Consider the following 17,420-nt stretch of genomic DNA (forward strand, 5'->3'; position numbering starts at 1 on the left):
AGCGCGACGCCCGGTAGCATGAGGGGCGAGCCCGGGTATTGCCCAACTGCAGGGCTTTGGGGGCGGGGCCTCCGCGGGCGAGAGGAGGGGGCGGGGACAGTGCACCTCGCAGCCAATCCCTCGGTGAGGTGGGTGTCACCGAAGGGATGTGATTGGTGGGGCTGTGTGAGGCGGGGCGAGAAGAGATACCCGGAAGCGTCGGCGGGGCAGTCGGTAGTAAGGCGGAGGGCCGTTAACGGTCGCTTTCGGGCGGGACGGGGGGTGTGAGGGCTGAGGGGAGGATGCTCGGTCTTGAGGAGATGTGCTGGGGCGGGCGGTGCTCCGCCACAGGCCCTGGTGCTGCTGCTGCCGGCGGGCGGGAACCGGGCAGGCCCGGCGGAGTTCCTCCTCACAAGAGGTATTGGCCATCAGCGCCTCTGAAGCGGGCAGCGCCCTGAGGAGAATCTGCCATGTTGTCCCTGAGGTGGCGCTGGGTAGTACCTGCTCCCGGCCCTAGATGGGATCGGTCTGTTGGGTCTGTACAGTAAATGTGAAAATAGGCGATTTCCAATTGTCTGTGCTCCTAAGTCTGTATTCCTACAGTGTTCTTACATGCTGCTCGGGAGAAACTGAATTGAATGCTGTCCCATTTTCTTTACTCTGCAGTACGCCCTCTGGATCCTGACCCCATGTGGAATAGCATCAACAAAATATCTGTCTTCACTGTTTAATATAAAACTAGTTATTTTCAGATGCAGAGGAGTATGCTTTTTTTTGATTGGCATCCCTTATTTGTGCATCACAGCCTATTTACAATGAAAATGGAATTAGGGCTCTGGGAATTATTAACCAGGGGGATGTAAAAGCAAGTTGCCTTGTGATGTGGAAGGTCTGGGTCCCCATTCTGCAGAAAGTATTTGAAGAAAATATTGCTGGTTTGCTTTGCCAGGATACGGCTAGAACAAATAGAGCAAAGACGGAGGTACCTGGATACCTGCATTGCAGTGGGGTGCTTAAATAATCTCCCCCCCCAGCAAAAGAGGAAAAAAAAAGACACAAAAAAAGAACATAAAGGGATAAATAGGTAAGAGAATCCCTTGCAGAACTGGAAGTGGTGACTGAAATGACTGCTAAGGGATAGGAGATACAGAGGTCATGATGTGCCCCTGACTGATGTTGCAACACTTAGACTGCAGTCTTTGCTCATTGCTGCAGCAGCCATGGCAGTTCAGCATGTGACCAGAAAGCAAGGTTGTTGAGGAATACCCAGCACCAAAAATAGAGAAGTTTGCTGATGTAGGAAAGAGGTCGTTTTCCTGTGGAGAGAAAGAACCCAATGGAGCAATGCATGGCCTTGTTTGAAGAGGAGCTCAGGTTGATAAGGCACTTTCATTGAAGGTTCTGCTCTCTGTTAAAGTAGTATAAGCCCTGTAGAGCCATTCTAGAGACCTACTATTATAAATTAAATTAAAGCCCTTAATTATGCAGTAGTATACCAGGAGAATTACTTGCATGTGTATGTGGGGGAGGTTTTTCCACTTTCTGTAGGGAGGTGAAAATGAGTGTTGTGTAAGAGCTTAGGCATTTTTCAGGGTATTATGCTCTCTACAACATAAGTATATTAAAAAGGTTTTGGTTTTGTTCATGTTAGTACATTCTTTTAGAGCACAAGTTTATTCATCCAGCAGGTAAACTCTTCAGTCACTTGAAACCCAGATGACATACTTGCATTTATTCATAACATTTTTGTGTGTTTAATATGGAGTCTGGTGCTGTAGTACACAGCACAGGTACAAATACTGGACCATTTGGTGTGCAGTATCACTAATATCCTAGGCAGCCCTGTTTGTTTTGAGATCCTGTTACTGCTTCTATAGAAATAATACAAATGAAGTCCTGAAAGACATAATGCTATTGAATTTCTCACCATATTTTAATCTTTGAATGAGGCCCACCTGCACCTTGTTTTCTAGCTGTGCTTGTACACAGAGGAACGGCAATAATTGCTCTCTTTAATGTTTTCCAGGTTACTCAGAATTAATTCTCATGTCAGCAGAAGGCTCAACCATCACAGTCCGTCTTGTTCGCTCTTTTGAACACCGGAACTTCAGACCTGTGGTGTATCATGGAGTTAACCTGGATCAGACAGTAAAGCAGTTCATTAATTTTGTGCGGAAGGGTAAGGGATGGTTGTCTTATTCATTCATTTCAGTCCCATGTGTTGCTGTGTCTGCACAAGCAAGTGGAAGGGAGCAAATGAATGGGAATTCTGTGGCTTTGGTAGAGATGCCAGATTTGTGTTTGCATCTTCTCTGTGCTATCCTCCCTTGGATGAGAGGTCTGGAGTTAATAAGAGCTTCCATGGTCAGTGTGCTGTGCCTAAATTTGGATAGACTGCTCCCCCTGCCCACATCCCCATGTTTAGTCAAAAAGACAAGGGCATTGCTGCATTTGGCTCAGTGCCTCAGGCTCCTTGAGTGGTGCTGTCAGGCAGCTATTCATAAATTAACAGGAGTAAATTAATAGAATTTAGAGAGCCTTTGATCCTTAGGAACTACACCAATATGTGGAATGTGGGAACGTAAGTCTGTGTGCTATTTGTGAGAAGAGAGGATCTTGAAAAATTGTTTTTGACACTGTGAGGTCTCACCGTGCATGTTTGCTGCTGAGTTTCTGTCTCCATCTTGAGCTTTGTGGTGCAGATTTACTCATCTATGGGCTTTATGTTTTAGAAGCCTGGTTGAAAGTGGCAGTGTATCTATAAGTTAGTTAATGTAGACCAGCCCACGCAGCAACTCAGTAGTTAGGGTGTTACCCTAATCTTGCAGGTGTATTTCTACACACCTGAATGGAGACATTCAAAGGGTGCAGAATAATATCGCTTGATTTTTTTGCATGAAGTCAGCTTAAACAAGTCTTGAGCTGTTACAGCTGATAACATTTGAGCAACTCCTAGGACATTGCCCTAGGCCTCACAGCTGTATTGTGTTTTCAGCAGCTTCCATATTTCTAGACATTGATAGGCATGGTAAGATCTTAGGATGCCTTTAGAAAACTACAAGCACTTTCAGAACATATGGTACAGCTGCTGGTATGAAGAATAAAATAAAAAACAATGCTAAGAAACTTGCTTTTGATGTTTGCAGTATTGCAACTCACTGCTATTTGAGACAAAGCTAGTGTCTTGAACAAGACTTTTTGGAGCCTCATTCCACAGATGGATAGTGCTGTTCCTGGTCCAAAAGCCATGTTCCTTCTTTTACTGTAATCTGTTTGAAGGGGCAGTTTGAGATAACTTGTTAAAACTACTGATGAAATTATGGTTTCAGCCTCCTTGCTGCCAAGCATCCCACAGGTGGCTGGGCTTCCCAAGGCCCTGGTTAAATCCCTGGGTGTCACTGGGAGCACTGGCACCAGGGAAAGTGTTAGTGTTTTTGCAGTTGCTTATGGGCTATGCCCTGCATGGGAGTAAAGATTCATTTTCTACAGTTTGGCTTCCTTTTTGTGGCTGGTTTACTGAACATAAAGCGTGGCTGGGTTTACTGAACAATTCAATTATGAATGACAGTTGTCAGCTGTTTGTATAAGGTAGAGAGAGATGCTGTGCAAACCATTGACAGGATGTTCCTGGCAGATTTCTGAAGGATCAGACTCTTGTGATCATATCCTAATTGCATTGACTCACTGTCCTCATGGGTCCTTTTGTTCAGTGGGACTTCATGCTCAAGTGAAGTTAATCAGATACAGAGTAACTATAGAATCTGAGCCAAAGATTGTGTTTTATTATTTTATGCTCAAACAAGTCTTCTGTGTTGTGGATTTATTTTGATGTAAAGGATGCCCAGGGTGCATACGTTGCATAATAATGGAAAATAAAATATTTGAAACAAAAAAAAAGACACCTTTGTTTTAACTTGGTGCTTTTATTTTAATAGATGTGTCTTCAAGAACAGGACTTCCCCCTCCTTTTAAAAATTACAAGTATGGTACGTGTTGGGTTTTTTTCCCTGTTTTAATTCCTGTAAAATGCAGACATAATATTTTATACCAGTTTTTATACAATTTAAAAGGTAGCTGCTGTAGAATACTCATGCTGGTGGCAGTGCCTGCCTACACTTGCAACTTTTGGGGCTTTGCTGCTGGGATCATGTCTACAGAATTTGACTGTTATTTTGAAGTTCTGTATTAATCTTTGAATTAGGCTGCATGTTATACGTTATTTGCTAATTGATACTGATGATTTTTGGTATTAATTTTTTTATTACTTTTATAAGTGCCTTTTAACTCTGTTTTTACTCTAGTGAGCAGCTTGTGATCTCAGATGCTTTGAAATTGTAGTTCTCTATGTGCTTATGTGTTTCAGTATCTAATTACTAATTGTGAAGTCAGAAAAGATGGTGAAGTGGGAGCTGAAGGCAGGAAACAGAAAATGCTTAAGACTTACAAACTTAAATAATTTACACAATATAAGAGAAGCAGGGAAACTTCGCTCAAACTAGATATGAAAGCTCTTAAACACAAGCTGATGGAATGAAATAGCCTGGTGTGAAATTTAGGCTGACTTTATCCTTTAATGTAAAGCTATGTGTATATTTCCTTTTTGTGAAGATTGGCACGAACATGTGCAATTCATCTGTTTGGGACAGAATACACTTTCCAAATAGACTAAACTACTTTCTTTCTTGGAGTTTGCTAACTCTGATATCAGTAACATATCTTTTCCTAAACTTGGTAATTCTGAAAGTTCCCTTGGAGTTTTGCTGCAGGTGATCTTCTGTCTCCCATGTTCTTGGAGTTGACAAACTCCTTCCTCTACAGTGGTTCAAAGAATTGAAAGAGGAACCTACTTAATGCATGTGAATGGTAATAGACTCTATTTGCCTATTTAAAAAAAAAAAAAAAAAAAAGCCAAGCATTTCATTCTGTGTTCTTGCTGATGGTGAAACAGATAGTGCAAAATGAAGGCAGAAAAAGAGTTAGGGATTAAGGTTTATGATAAGTCAGTGGCAAGGACTTAAATGTTACTATTATTTTTAATATATTAACTTAAGGTCTTAAAATCTAGGTAACTGTAAGTTTGAATTTGGAGGTGCCCTTCCTCTCTCTAATATCTGTGGCTTTGGCTAGATGAGGAGGTCCTATCTAGAACTGCTGCTATCAGTTGTATTCCTGGTGCTGCCTATCCCTGTTGCTAGTTCTTTCATCACTTAGAGCATCAATTTATTTTTTCCCAAGGTGTATGTTGTGGCTGAGCACCTGATTGTGCTGTGTAGGACTGAGCATAATGTGGGTGAAAAACATTGCAGAACTTTAAAACCTGTTACACCAGTTAGTGGGGGCGTACTTTTAGTGGTATGGTGCTAGCTGCGTGGAAATTTTCACACAGAAAAATCAAAGCCAAGTTCCTCACCTTCCCCTCAGGCTGTGAATCATCCAGGTTCATGTTTTTGGCATCTCTTGTGTGCTCTACTGTCTTTCTTGTATTTTGGTGATGAAAGGCCAGTGATACTTCTGCATGAATAGTGCTAGTAAGAGTCAGATTTTTCCTTCTGCTTTGTTTGGTGGTGCCAGAAATCTCCGTTGGACCTGGCTGTCTCTCACCTTGCCTGTTTCAGCTTCCTTCTCTCCAGAATTCAGTTGCCACTTTGTTCTCTCAACGTCATAGATAATGCCATCACATTTTTTTACTTGGCTTGGTGCTCTGACTCACATCTCAAAACTTATGACTTCCATTTTCTCTTAATTTCTTTGTACGCATCTTTCTTGTCCTTGGTCTAGAACTCTTCTCAGTCAATCTTCTCATCTTCATACCCTGTCATTGCCATCTTTTCACTGATGATGGCAGCCTGGGTGCCAACTTGTCTTATAAGCTGCTTCTCAATTCCTTCCCCCCCCCCCAATGAATGTAGAGCAATATGGTAGATACTTGACAGAATCAGACTTAGAAAGTGATTTCTTACCTATTGTCACAGAAGATCTATTACCAGAAAGGGAAAGATTAAAAATTTGGGTATATGATTGAGTGGGACTAAATGGGGATGAAATAGCAAAGGCTATTGAGAGGACATAAGGCTTTAGGTAGGATGAGAAGAGTCTGCAGTTTCATCTCTGTAACAGAGTTAGAGAAGCCATTTAATAGCTCAGATGATGACATGGTAAACTGCTGGATGCCAGGGGTGGAGCTGTGAATAGGTAAAATTGAGACAATAGTTCGGAGGGTGACTGGGCAAAGACTAGAGAAAAGGGAATATGACAAAGTAGATGGAGAAGCTTAAAACTAGCAGGCAGAGGCTGGATTGTATTTGCTGTGGTAAAAAGGTTTCATGATAGCAGTATATTGTTACTGTGATTGCTTGGTCTTTTTGCAATGCTTCTATGCAGGATGGAGTATGGCAATTGCAATTTAATATGCGTTTTGCTTCTAATACTGCAATTATTACAACATGCTAAGGCTGCCTTATCGGTGACCTCTGCAGTGGGAATACAGAGTCATTTTTACCTTATGTAATGTTTTAAAATATTCCAAGTGGGCCAGAGTGGTATGGAAGCAGACTTCTGAATGGGAATGTGATCTCTGTTATTCTGAACATCTGATACTTGCTTTTGGTAGTTTGAAAGTTGTTTTAACCTATATTTAACTTTCTTGCATCCTTTTCTTACCAGACTATTTCAACACGTAGTGGTCAGTTGCACAAAACCAAACTAAACCAGCAAATAAGCAGGCAAGCAGAACTGGTTTTTGCTTCTTTGCTGGGAAGGGATTGATGTGTTACTCTGAATTTGTTCAAACACAGAGGCTTTGGAGTTTGAATTTTTTTTTTTTTTTTCTTAGTGCTGCATGGGTATCTTCTAACTTCCTTTCCCTCTGAATCTTTGCACTCATCTGGTTTCTTTAGTGACCACATTATTTTCCCCTGTTTTTCCCTTCTGTTAGCAAAGCCCTGCCCACGTTGGCAGAGGAAAGTAGTATTTCTTTTTTTTTGGTATAGCATAATTTCTTAAAGTACTACACTGCACAAACATATCAGCGGTAGATATTATTGAAGAGGGTATAGCATTAAAAAGAGGAGAGGCTGTACATGTTCATGGAAAATGGATTTGCTTAACAAAATTTCTACTGTGGGTGCTTTCTTCATGAGAAGGAAAACTTCAAGCAATGATCTGAAGTGGTCAGGTTACTGTGTCTTAATCACTTGCTGCCTATCAACTTAACTGTAGTTGTTGACAGTGCATAAATGGTGTTTGTCCTGCCCCAGTTGCATGTGTAAAACCTGTTAGGTTAAAACACCCTAACTAGCATTTAAATTTATGTGTTTTGACTGGCAATTGGGATGGTCATTAGTTAGTTACTGTAATTCAGCCAGCAGATGGAAGCCCAATAGGATATGGTACTTTAATGTTGGATTTAATGGTTTAAGACTGTGGCTGCAGGGCTGGGAAATTAAGATGTTTTATCCTTTTTTAGGTTGAATGCACAAAATTGTTAATAATCAAAGATTTTGACCCTTACCTCTCTGTTTGTCTCTCTTTCCCCAAGTACAACTTTCAGTGTTACCTGCCTAGTAAGCCTTATTTTAGGAAAACATTGTATTTTCTTTCAGATACAATGAAGATTATTCACCAAGCACACAAATCTAAGGTATGATTATTAGTTGTATTCTTCCCCTTTTACATGCTTTAATGCAGACAGAACTCTGCACTGTCAAACAAGACCAGGGCAGAGACAGTCCATAAATTCTTATTCTTATCTTTGTATTCTGGTTCTCTAATTTGTAGACTGGTGAACTTGTAGTGAGTTTGGAAGATGATGACAAACTGATTTTGAAAGAAGACAGTGTGCTGAAAGCAGCTGGAGTAGGTAGGAGTGCATTTGTATTGACTGAAGGTGCTGTTCATTGTGGTTGTCATTAAACTGATAACTGGCTGATTATGTTTGGATAGCCTGCTGAAAAGTAAATGCTATTCCTGATGCTCTTTACACTACTTGATAATTATTCAGGGAAGAAGCGGGGATAATGTACATTCAAATCATTGGACTGAGGGCAGCAGGTATCTGCACTCCAAATGTTCAGAATGCAAATTGTGTTTTTTAGAGGGTATATTATAATTCTGCTGAGAGTAATTTTAAATGATTGACAGATAGGTTATTAGTACCGTGTCTGCTTAGTCTTATCAGTAACATTTAAACTGATGTTTTGGTTAGAAATGTAAGTAGAGGAACCAGCATGGAATAATGAAATAAGATTAGATTTGTTTAATGTGCAGCATATAGTGCCTGATAGCCAGATTGCTCAGGAAAGCTCAAGCAGTATCATTTAGAGAATGTGCTGAACATAGCAGAGAGTTGAAACTTGACCTGATTTCTCACATTTTGACAGGGGACTACATATAGGGCATGTCTTTTGGTAATAATGTAAAGAAATGTCTGTCATGATAAAATTGATGGTCCCTGGATGTCCTTTGGGCTTCTCATAAATGTGGCTGAATGACTTTGTGGCAGCAGGGTACTTAAGGGATGTAGTTGCATTCCACCTTGATATGGACATTCGCTCATTTGAATCTGATTTGCCTAGCTGGAACGCATAACTGCCTGTGCTCTAAGTGCAGGGGTGTCGCAGAGAAAGCTCCCTCCTGTTCCTGATGCCCTCTGATTGCTCCCCAGCTAGCAACTGGGATTTCTTTCTCATAGGTTTCTTGGCTCTTTTGTTTCCTGCTCTTTTGTTTCCTGCCATTTACTTTCTGGCTTTATGTGACTTGGGATGTCTGTTTCATGTTTTTCTCTGGGGTGCATTGCAACTGGCCTCAGTATACCTTTCCTAAACGTCTTTGGGTGTTTCTATAAGATGAATGATAGTTATTCTCTGGCTGTCTGTATTAAACCAGGTCTTTTTATCTGGAGGAAAAAAAAGAAAAGGTTCCTCAGGAAGGAGGATTATTGGCACTCAAGTCTTACGGATTTGTAATTTAGTTAGCAGAAGATTCATTTAAGCATGATTTTTATCTACCTAAAGCATAAGAGGCAATGAAGTTCAGGACAGGGGCTGATGACAGTGCCAAATGTTGAATTAGAACTGACATTGCCCAGAGCTGCCTTCTTTCAAAAAGGTATTGATAAATATTTGTATGTATTATCCATCTTTGAAACTGGGTTTGTAGCTACAGCAGTGAAACAGTTGGATGTGATCTTGAAAAAGGTGTCAAAACATCAGAGTAAATGTTATAGTGAAAGGAAATTGGAATAGACCAGCCTGTTCTGTGTCTCTGTACAATGAGAGGGGTGGCTTATTCAGGGCAGAAAACAACTCAAAGCTGCTTTTTATTTTTTTCAGAATAACTAACATCAGTTAGTCATTAGTATATAGTGTGTATTTGTGATAGAAAAGAAAAACTCTTGCTTTGTAAAATGCAGCGTGCCATTATGCTATTTTGATATGTTCCAGCATATCTTGATATGAAAATTAGCTAAGTTGAGTGGGGTCTTTGTAGTAAAATCTTGAAGATTTTACTTTTCTTCTTCAACAAGAAGTGGAAAAGAGTAAACTAAGGAAGTGAGGTATGATAGCATGTACCACTAGTCCTCATTTTGTACGTTTTCATTTAAATCAGTAAGAAGATTTTAAATCTCCTATTGGCATATTACGTTTTCCCAATATCTAGTCTGGACAAGATTTATTAGAATAAAACGGAGAATTGCCATTAGAAAATATGGGAAATTCTGAGACACGCAGAACATTTTTTCTAAGCTGCAGTTGATTGCCCTTGGCACTTTACAGGGTTGGGCTAGAGAGTTATAAATTATGAGGACATTAGATAAGTATCCTCGGGAAAGCCTCTGTGGTAGTGATTATTATTACAGCTATTATCTAGTCAGCAAAGTTAATGCTTGCCTGTTTTTTTTAAGAGCGGGTGTATGTTAATAAAGTGTTCAGTATTCATTGCAAACAGTCTTGTCTGTTTTCTAGTTGAGATTCTAAACCCCCTTCTGCTCTTTTTCTTTTTTTTCTTTTTTACAAGACAGGCAGACTTCATTAACTTCAGGTTTAATTTAAAAAACGAATGTGGAACTTATTGGCTCAGCACCTTAAAGAATTCCATGTTTAATAATTGTGAAGGCTTTCCATCAGATTTGTCTCTGTTCTGAATTAGTAATGTTGCTGACTTATTGTTTTAGAAGAGGAAGTCCTTGACCTACTGGGTTGAAAGAATTGTGACTGCTCTGAACCTTTGTGGGTCCTTTAGCTCTGCCATATCCCCTGTGAATAATTAGAGGTATTTGAAGGTATTGCTCGAGAAGCCAATTTGTGTCTTTCACTTTGCATATTGTTGAAGCCTCATGAATTAATCATCAGCAGGGCAAAAAATTAACGTCTTCAGACACATATTTTGATGGGTCATGAGGGAGAATGTAAAGTGATCTGTAAAATATTCTACTGATCCTCTAAGTATTAAATAATTATACCTACAGGCTAATTTAATGGAAAAAATAGTTTCTTTTTCCCTTTCCTAACAGAAAAATGCACAAAAAAAGAGAAAAGCATGCTTTGTTATTTTTTTCTAGCGTTTAAAGGCATTAGAAATGCAATAATTTAATTTGCTGAATGCCTATAAAAACAATTCTGAAGCCCGTTTAAAAAAAAATCTTCAGGGGTCTTGTGTACATATTTACTTCTATATATTCAGGTTCTTGTTTTGTTGTTGTTTTTTTTTAACAAGTTTAAACAACATCTTTAATACTGGAATATTTTTTGTAAAAATATGAGGGGAAAAAAAAGTGTATGGTGATTTATAATTGTCTTTGACCAAAAAGTTGCCAGTTGTCTTATAAGATTCTGAATAGTTGGCTGTTGGGTGGTTCATTTACTGGTGTGCTAAATATTTAATTTTTTATTCGTTCTAGCAAATGAGACCGAATTAGCATTCTTCTGTGTGGAAGATTACAGAAACTACAAAGCTAATCCTGTTTCGGCCTGGTGAAGATCCCAAGAGATTGTTTTGTTTTCCCATACCTGTTGTAAATTTTCCTTATTCTGCTTAATGAGATTTTTCTTAAAGATCAATAAATCCTAGAGGATTGCTTTGCAAACAGTGCAATTCCCTTCCTATAGAAATTAATTTCTGTCGATATGCTGAGACTGAGAGAAGGAAAATTGGGGGACATCAATGACTTTTTTCTTTCTTGCATTTCTTTTTCCTTTGCTTGCCTCTTACAATGCAGGTAGTGCAATCTCTGACCTGTGACTCATGTTCTTGGTGTGATCCGGCAGCAGACATTAGCTACATACGGAGATCATACAATGCATAGTAAGATCCCATCACAGTACTAACTTCTAATGAAAATGGAAACGTTTTATGGCCAAATCACTGGGTATTTTAGAGAGCTTGAGAAGAGAATCTCTCCGTTTCAAGTCATAGCTTTACTTCTCTTCATTTTATGTTTGGTCTCTTTTGTTTAAATGGTGCAGACTGGCAAGTGTTTCATGATTTTCACTAGTGAATGCTTTCCTTTATACTCTGTTCCAGCCCTCTTTAGAATGCTGAAAGGGACAAATGACTGTTGGGAGGCTTTTGTGTTCAAGGACCAGCTCTCCTGTTTTCAGCTCTACTTCATGGAGACATCTTCATGTAAGAGGTAGCAACCTGAGTTCTGCCAGGACATCAGTGTGCTTAAGTAGGAATTGGGCATTTTTTCAAATGGAGTGAAAGCTCATGGTTTCAGTTTTAAGAATAAAACCTGAATGATTGCATTTTTGTGAGGAGAGGCCCAGTCTGCGAGCCACATGTCTTCAGGACTGGAATTGATTCTTTCCTGCTTTCCAAGAGCCAAATACTCTGTTGCTATATGTTAGTTCTTGATAATTCCAGGCTCTCCTAATACATTAACCAAATCAAGAACAAGAAAAAGTAATTATGCATCCAATAAAGTACCTTTAGATAGATACTGCTTATGAAACTGCTTTTTAGGGGGTACCAACATGGGACACTGTGCCTTTAAGCCTCTCTTCACTGAAATAGAAGTGATGCTGGCTCTCTGCTTTAGCAGGCTTTTTGGGCATAGACTGTGCTAAATCAAATGGGCAATTGCTTTAGACCTACACATCTACCCTCACCTCTGGGTGAGAGCTGACAACACTATTTCCACAAGAGACTTTCCAGAGAAGTAATCTTACCATTTCCTAGAGCTTTGATTAATATTTTTAATTTATTGATGTGTGTTGTGGTTTAACCCCAGCCAGCAACTAAGCACCATGCAGCTGCTCACTCACCGCCCCCCCCCCCCCCGCAGTGGGATGGGGGAGAAGATCGGGAAAAGAAGCAAAACCTGTGGGTTGAGATAAGAATGGTTTAATAGAACAGAAAAGAAGAAACTAATAATGATAATGATAACACTAATAAAATGACAACAGCAATAATAAAAGGATTGGAATGTACTAATGATGCGCAGTGCAGTTGCTCACCACCCGCCAACCGACACCCAGTTAATCCCCGAGCGGCGATTTCCTGCCCCCACTTCCCAGTTCCTATACTAAATGGGACGTCCCATGGTATGGAATACCCTGTTGGCCAGTTTGGGTCAGCTGCCCTGGCTGTGTCCTGTGCCAACTTCTTGTGCCCCTCCAGCTTTCTCGCTGGCTGGGCATGAGAAACTGAAAAATCCTTGACTTTAGTCTAAACACTGCTTAGCAACAACTGAAAACATCAGTGTTATCAACATAGCACCGTACCAGCTACTAGGAATACAGTTAACTCCATCTCAGCTGAAACCAGGACAATGTGTGATAGTGAAAGTACATGTGTGATTTCCAGAGTATCTAAATAAAAGTTCTCTTTACTTTAGATGTAGGGCCAAAGGAACGTCTATGGATTGTTCCTGCCTCATTTTCTTCATCCTTCCTGACAACTCTGGTTTAGGCTGGTTTTGGTAGCTGGTGTTACTCACCAACAGCTTTGTTTCAAAAAGTTTTATTCTCTTGTGAAAGTAGTCTACCACTTTGTCATCTGTGATTAAAAGGGTGATTGTATCTTTATCTTGTAAGCAGTCCTGTGTCACTGAAGTCATCTGTGTTCTCTTGGGATTTAGATGCTGTTATGCATGCTCCGATGAATTTGTGAGGAGAATTTACCACTTGCTTCCTCTTTCTGTCCAGGCCGCCTTTCTGTTGCTGGTACCTGCTCCGCAAACATGGGCTCATGTCTCAGCTACCTTCTTACACAGTCTCATGTTTGCAGATTCATCTGGTTGATACGAGTTTGTACTGATCTTCTCAGACGGTTTAAGCTAATACATTGCACTCCAGAGTATACCAGCTTTGTTCAGCCAAATTTACAATAATGAAGGTAACTTTGTAAGAAGTAGATGGCATACCAGAGAGATCAATGTCTCAGACTGTCCTACCAAGGCATGTAAGTGATGTCTGTCAGCACACTTGGGCGCTCAGACTGAGCAAACACTGTCATTCTTTTCTTCCTGTTCTGGGGATTTGAATTTGGTTTTCAGCCCTTTCAGACAGATTTGGATTGGTTTTGTGATCCCTTTTCTCTAAGGCATTTGTGTTTGAAAGAGGTACCAAATTTTAACAACTGTCCTTTCTGGGCTAGGACAGTTACAAATGTTCAGTGCCACATCGAGTGTGGCACAGTGAAAGAGCAATTCTACAGCATCAGTGAGAAAATGGTAAATGTTTTAATGCAAATATTCAAGAATGATATATCTGGCTCTCCAGATTATCTTCTCTTTCCAAGGGAGGAGTTAAACTACTGCTTTGTGAGCTCAGTTAGCTCTGGCAATGGCACTTTATTGGCTCCTTTCTGCAGCAGACAGTAGAGCCTTTTGTAATGCTTTCAATGGCCATACTTATAAACGGGTTTCTTCCTGAAGTGTTTTTCTCCTGGTTTTGTTTTTTTTTTTTGGACCTTTAGTAATTCTTCTTTCAAATAAACCCCACAAAACTACAGATAATAGCTGAGAACTTGTTAAGATAGATGGTGTTCCAACATTTTTTGACAGGATATAGTATAACTTTGTGTCAAAGTAGGTTTGATTCCAGGATTGTTGAGTATTGAATGAAATCTGTGAACACTGGCTAATAAATTACTAAAGACTGAGATGTCTTTGCCCATGTTGTTATGAAATCCTCTTTCTATTGAAGGAAACCACCTACAGAGTTGGTACCATGGTTTGTTATCCTGGCAGCAGAGGTCATGAACTGCATCAGTTTACAATTGCTGTTAATCAAAGGTGGCTTCTCCATAATGTGTAGTGGGGTAAGTCATATAGCTTTGCGAGTGTTCTTAGACATCGTGGGGTTAATAAGGACTCATCTTTCAGTACAATGTCCTTGGAGCCTTTCACTAGGTTTGGTTGGGGTTTTTTTTGTTTTTTTTGTTTTTTTTTTTAAAAACAAGAACAGCATCCAGAGTGGGTACTGAAATAAGATACAACTTCTCCTGGGTTATAGCACTCTAGCAGGGAAAGGCAGTCAAACTGGAAGCTGGGGGAGTGTGTGGGGCTTGGGTGTTTCTTAGAGAAAAAAATCACTTCAGAGAGACTGGAGTTTTGGTTAGGAGGTGTGGAAGAATAGCTACTAAAGGAGAAGAGAGGAAATTAGGAAAGAAATTATCATGAAGAGGAAGAAGCGGTAACAGTGTAACTGAATAAGCAGGCAAAATCTTGAATGTACAACGCTCTTGGCACAGAAATACTGGAGTAGAGCTGTTTTTTACAGCACTAAGGGCATGAAAATGGTGCATTTTAATATTTTTTGGAATTGAACTCATAAACTGCTGGAATAGGCATCTTGTTTTTTCTGGTTTTGTCACATTATACTTTCTGCATGCAACAGTTTTTGTGTATTTTTCTGTCCAGAGGTAGTTATGTTGCCTCTTGAAGAAGCAAGAGCTAAGAAAACTGCTGACATGGATAGCTGAGTTAAATGTTGCCAGTTACCAATGGCATAAAAGAGTCCTCAGAGGTCTGAAATATACCACCATTAAAGTTGGGGAACTGCTTTATCTGATGCAAACATTCTGTCTTAAAGGCGATCCAGAGAGATGTTGTAAGCTGTGGTGTTTCTCTTTCATTCCCTGGGAGTATTCAGCACATCCCCTGACATATCATTTACTTAAAAACAAGCTTGCAAGTAACAGTCCAAGAGTTACCACAGCCATGAGAGGATATCTGTGGGCCCTGTCCTTGGAAGCTAATAGCCACAGAAATGCTGAGTGTCCAGAGGTCAAGAATGAAAAACCAGAACATGCGATACTCATTCTTGGTCTCACGTGACTGATAGGATCCTGGCTTCAGAGCAATGGCAGCCGGCTGGAGGCATTACAAACGTTTAAGGGAAGTGTACACTTTTGCTTATTGAACAGTTTGGACTGAGCTCAGTCTTCCTGGTTGGTACCCAATCCTCCTTCCACGACTTCCTTTTCATAGTACTACTTGGCACAGATTTGCAAGTGATTAATGAGTCAAGCAACGATGCTCAGTAGATAACTTCGCTACTTTTCATATTATCAGGACATTAACTTTTCCCTACTACCTACTTACCTGTTGAGTTAGAGAAACAGATGCACCTTTGCATGTTTTCCCAGCCACTTCCCTTTGCTTCTTGCTGCCACCTCTGCTGATTTGCAGTGCTTTAATTGTTAGGTTTGCACCTCATCTGATATGCAATAGTAGCATTTCCTGTGGCAGTGAATGTACAGGATTTTTTTTTTTGTATTCATGAAGAAATAAGCTTTGAAATAAAGAGGAGACCTTTTCTACTCTTGTCACTAATAGTGCACAACAAAGGATCCTTTCTTGCTTTACAGGAGGACTTGTATGGGACAGCACTGTCCACTGGTCAGTGGAAACAAAATGTTTTTATCGTAATGCTTTGTATCTTGGAAAGAAACGAGAGAAGTTACATCAGGAATGAAAAAAAATATGCAGCAAAAAGCCAAGACCTATTGCCATAAACTGTCTGCAGAGAAAGCCACCAGATGTCAGCACAGCCTGTTCTTTCATTCTCCAGAACCTGTGTAAGCCAAGAAATATGTAATGTTTATGAAAAGTGCTTATTTGTGAATTGGTTTAGCCTGCAAAGTCTGTACTAGGGTTCTGGTGATGAAAGCTGAATCTTTCCTTGCAGAAAATATTTTTTTTTTATATTAAAATCAAAAAGCGGCAAATTGAACTGGTATCAGTGCTTAAATTCCTCTTGTTAGAGAGCATCCTTTGCGGAGCCAGTTCCAGCGTATCTAAATCTTTGCATGCTGTGAGGAAGCATTTGCAGAACATTCATTTGAAGAATTGTCTGGAAAAGATCAGTGTTAATTTGCTGAGGTTTTGTGAAGTAGACTTTAAGTATGCCTATTTTTTTTAAACACAAGGAAAACTACTCAGAACAGACACACATGCAAAGCAGAGCAAAACATCTTCAGCAACACAGCTTAAACACACAACAAATGTATCCTCCATGCTTCTGACCCTAAGCTCCTACTATTTCTTCCTTGTAGTGCAAGGGCTGAAGGGAACCTGGCATTGCGCTCTGCGGGCCACGCTTTCTGAGCTGTGATGAGCTGATATGGGATGCCAGTTTCAGAGCTCAAACGCAAGCACTGTGCACAGCTTTACGCTGTCAGTGATTGAAGTGTGCATAGATGCTGCCTGGTTAAAAGGGTAAACTTGAACTGTTGCACAGGGACAAGGTGCGATGGAGCCTTCTGCTGAGATTCCTGTCAATTTTCTTGCAAGCAGTTTGCAGATGCCAGGGAGACCGTTGAAGAGAGGAAAGTTAAGTGGCAGGTAGAGCCTGCGTGACCTAAATTCTTCTTTCCTTCTGTTTTGGGCTGCTGCTTTAGTGCCTTTCTTCTAGCCTTGTAGCACTGGTGTCATGCTAAGGGTTTACCACTGCTTGCTGTGTATGAGAACTGCTTATTGATTCCAAAGTATCACTATAACCCTCAAACACTGTTCACAGCCCGCAGGTGATTGCAGCTGTGCAGTCCTGTGCTGTCTGCAGGGGAAGACTACTGTGTGCATGGGTGCAGCCAAGCATGGTGGTGCAGGTTGGTTGGGAGGTGTTATTCTCGCTTCTATTCCTTCTGTACAGCACCCAGTTCTGCTTCACTGGGGACCAGGACCTTGTCTTGAAGCATGGTGTGCGTGGCAGATAGCTGAGTGGAGAGGTGGATGTTTGGGCTGGTGATACAGTAGGGGAGAAGATGGGGCATAGAGCTTTCATCTTCCTGTAGATAGAATATTTTTTATCAGATATGGATTGTACCTTTTGTTCGCTAGCATTCTCTCTGATAGCAATAGATTCCTTTGTAGTGGGCCCAAAGCAGCTAGCCAGAAGAGTGGGAGTTTCAGTTGGTAGAGAATACATTCAAGAGCTCAGTATGACAGATTAATACAAGAATTTACCTTTGTATGTCCACTTCTGCTCTCTGGCATG

At 40.4% G+C, this 17,420-nt stretch overlaps 1 protein-coding gene across 6 annotated transcripts in view; it reads left to right on the forward strand.

Annotated features, from left to right (window-relative positions):
• Positions 1–163: 163 nt before the first annotated feature.
• Positions 164–17,420, forward strand: part of C5H2orf76 (chromosome 5 C2orf76 homolog) — a 42,835-nt gene continuing 25,578 nt past the window's right edge. Inside the window, exons 1-8 of one of the 6 annotated variants that reach the window (XR_012650514.1) lie at positions 164–216; positions 2,006–2,158; positions 3,915–3,965; positions 7,581–7,618; positions 7,756–7,837; positions 11,195–11,280; positions 11,500–11,608; positions 13,125–14,082. Coding sequence is in view for 3 of the 6 variants with exons in the window: in XM_075028865.1 (XP_074884966.1) it covers positions 2,026–2,158; positions 3,915–3,965; positions 7,581–7,618; positions 7,756–7,837; positions 10,877–10,953 (381 nt within the window). In the remaining 3 variants the exon portion in view is untranslated. Of the gene's footprint in view, positions 217–2,005; positions 2,159–3,914; positions 3,966–7,580; positions 7,619–7,755; positions 7,838–10,876; positions 11,140–11,194; positions 14,083–17,420 lie in introns of those variants that run through there. The other 5 variants (XR_012650512.1, XR_012650513.1, XM_075028866.1 and 2 more) reach the window with 5 other exon arrangements.

Source organism: Buteo buteo, chromosome 5, assembly GCF_964188355.1.
Source record: "Buteo buteo chromosome 5, bButBut1.hap1.1, whole genome shotgun sequence".
In the NCBI taxonomy this organism is placed as follows: Eukaryota; Metazoa; Chordata; class Aves; order Accipitriformes; family Accipitridae; genus Buteo; species Buteo buteo.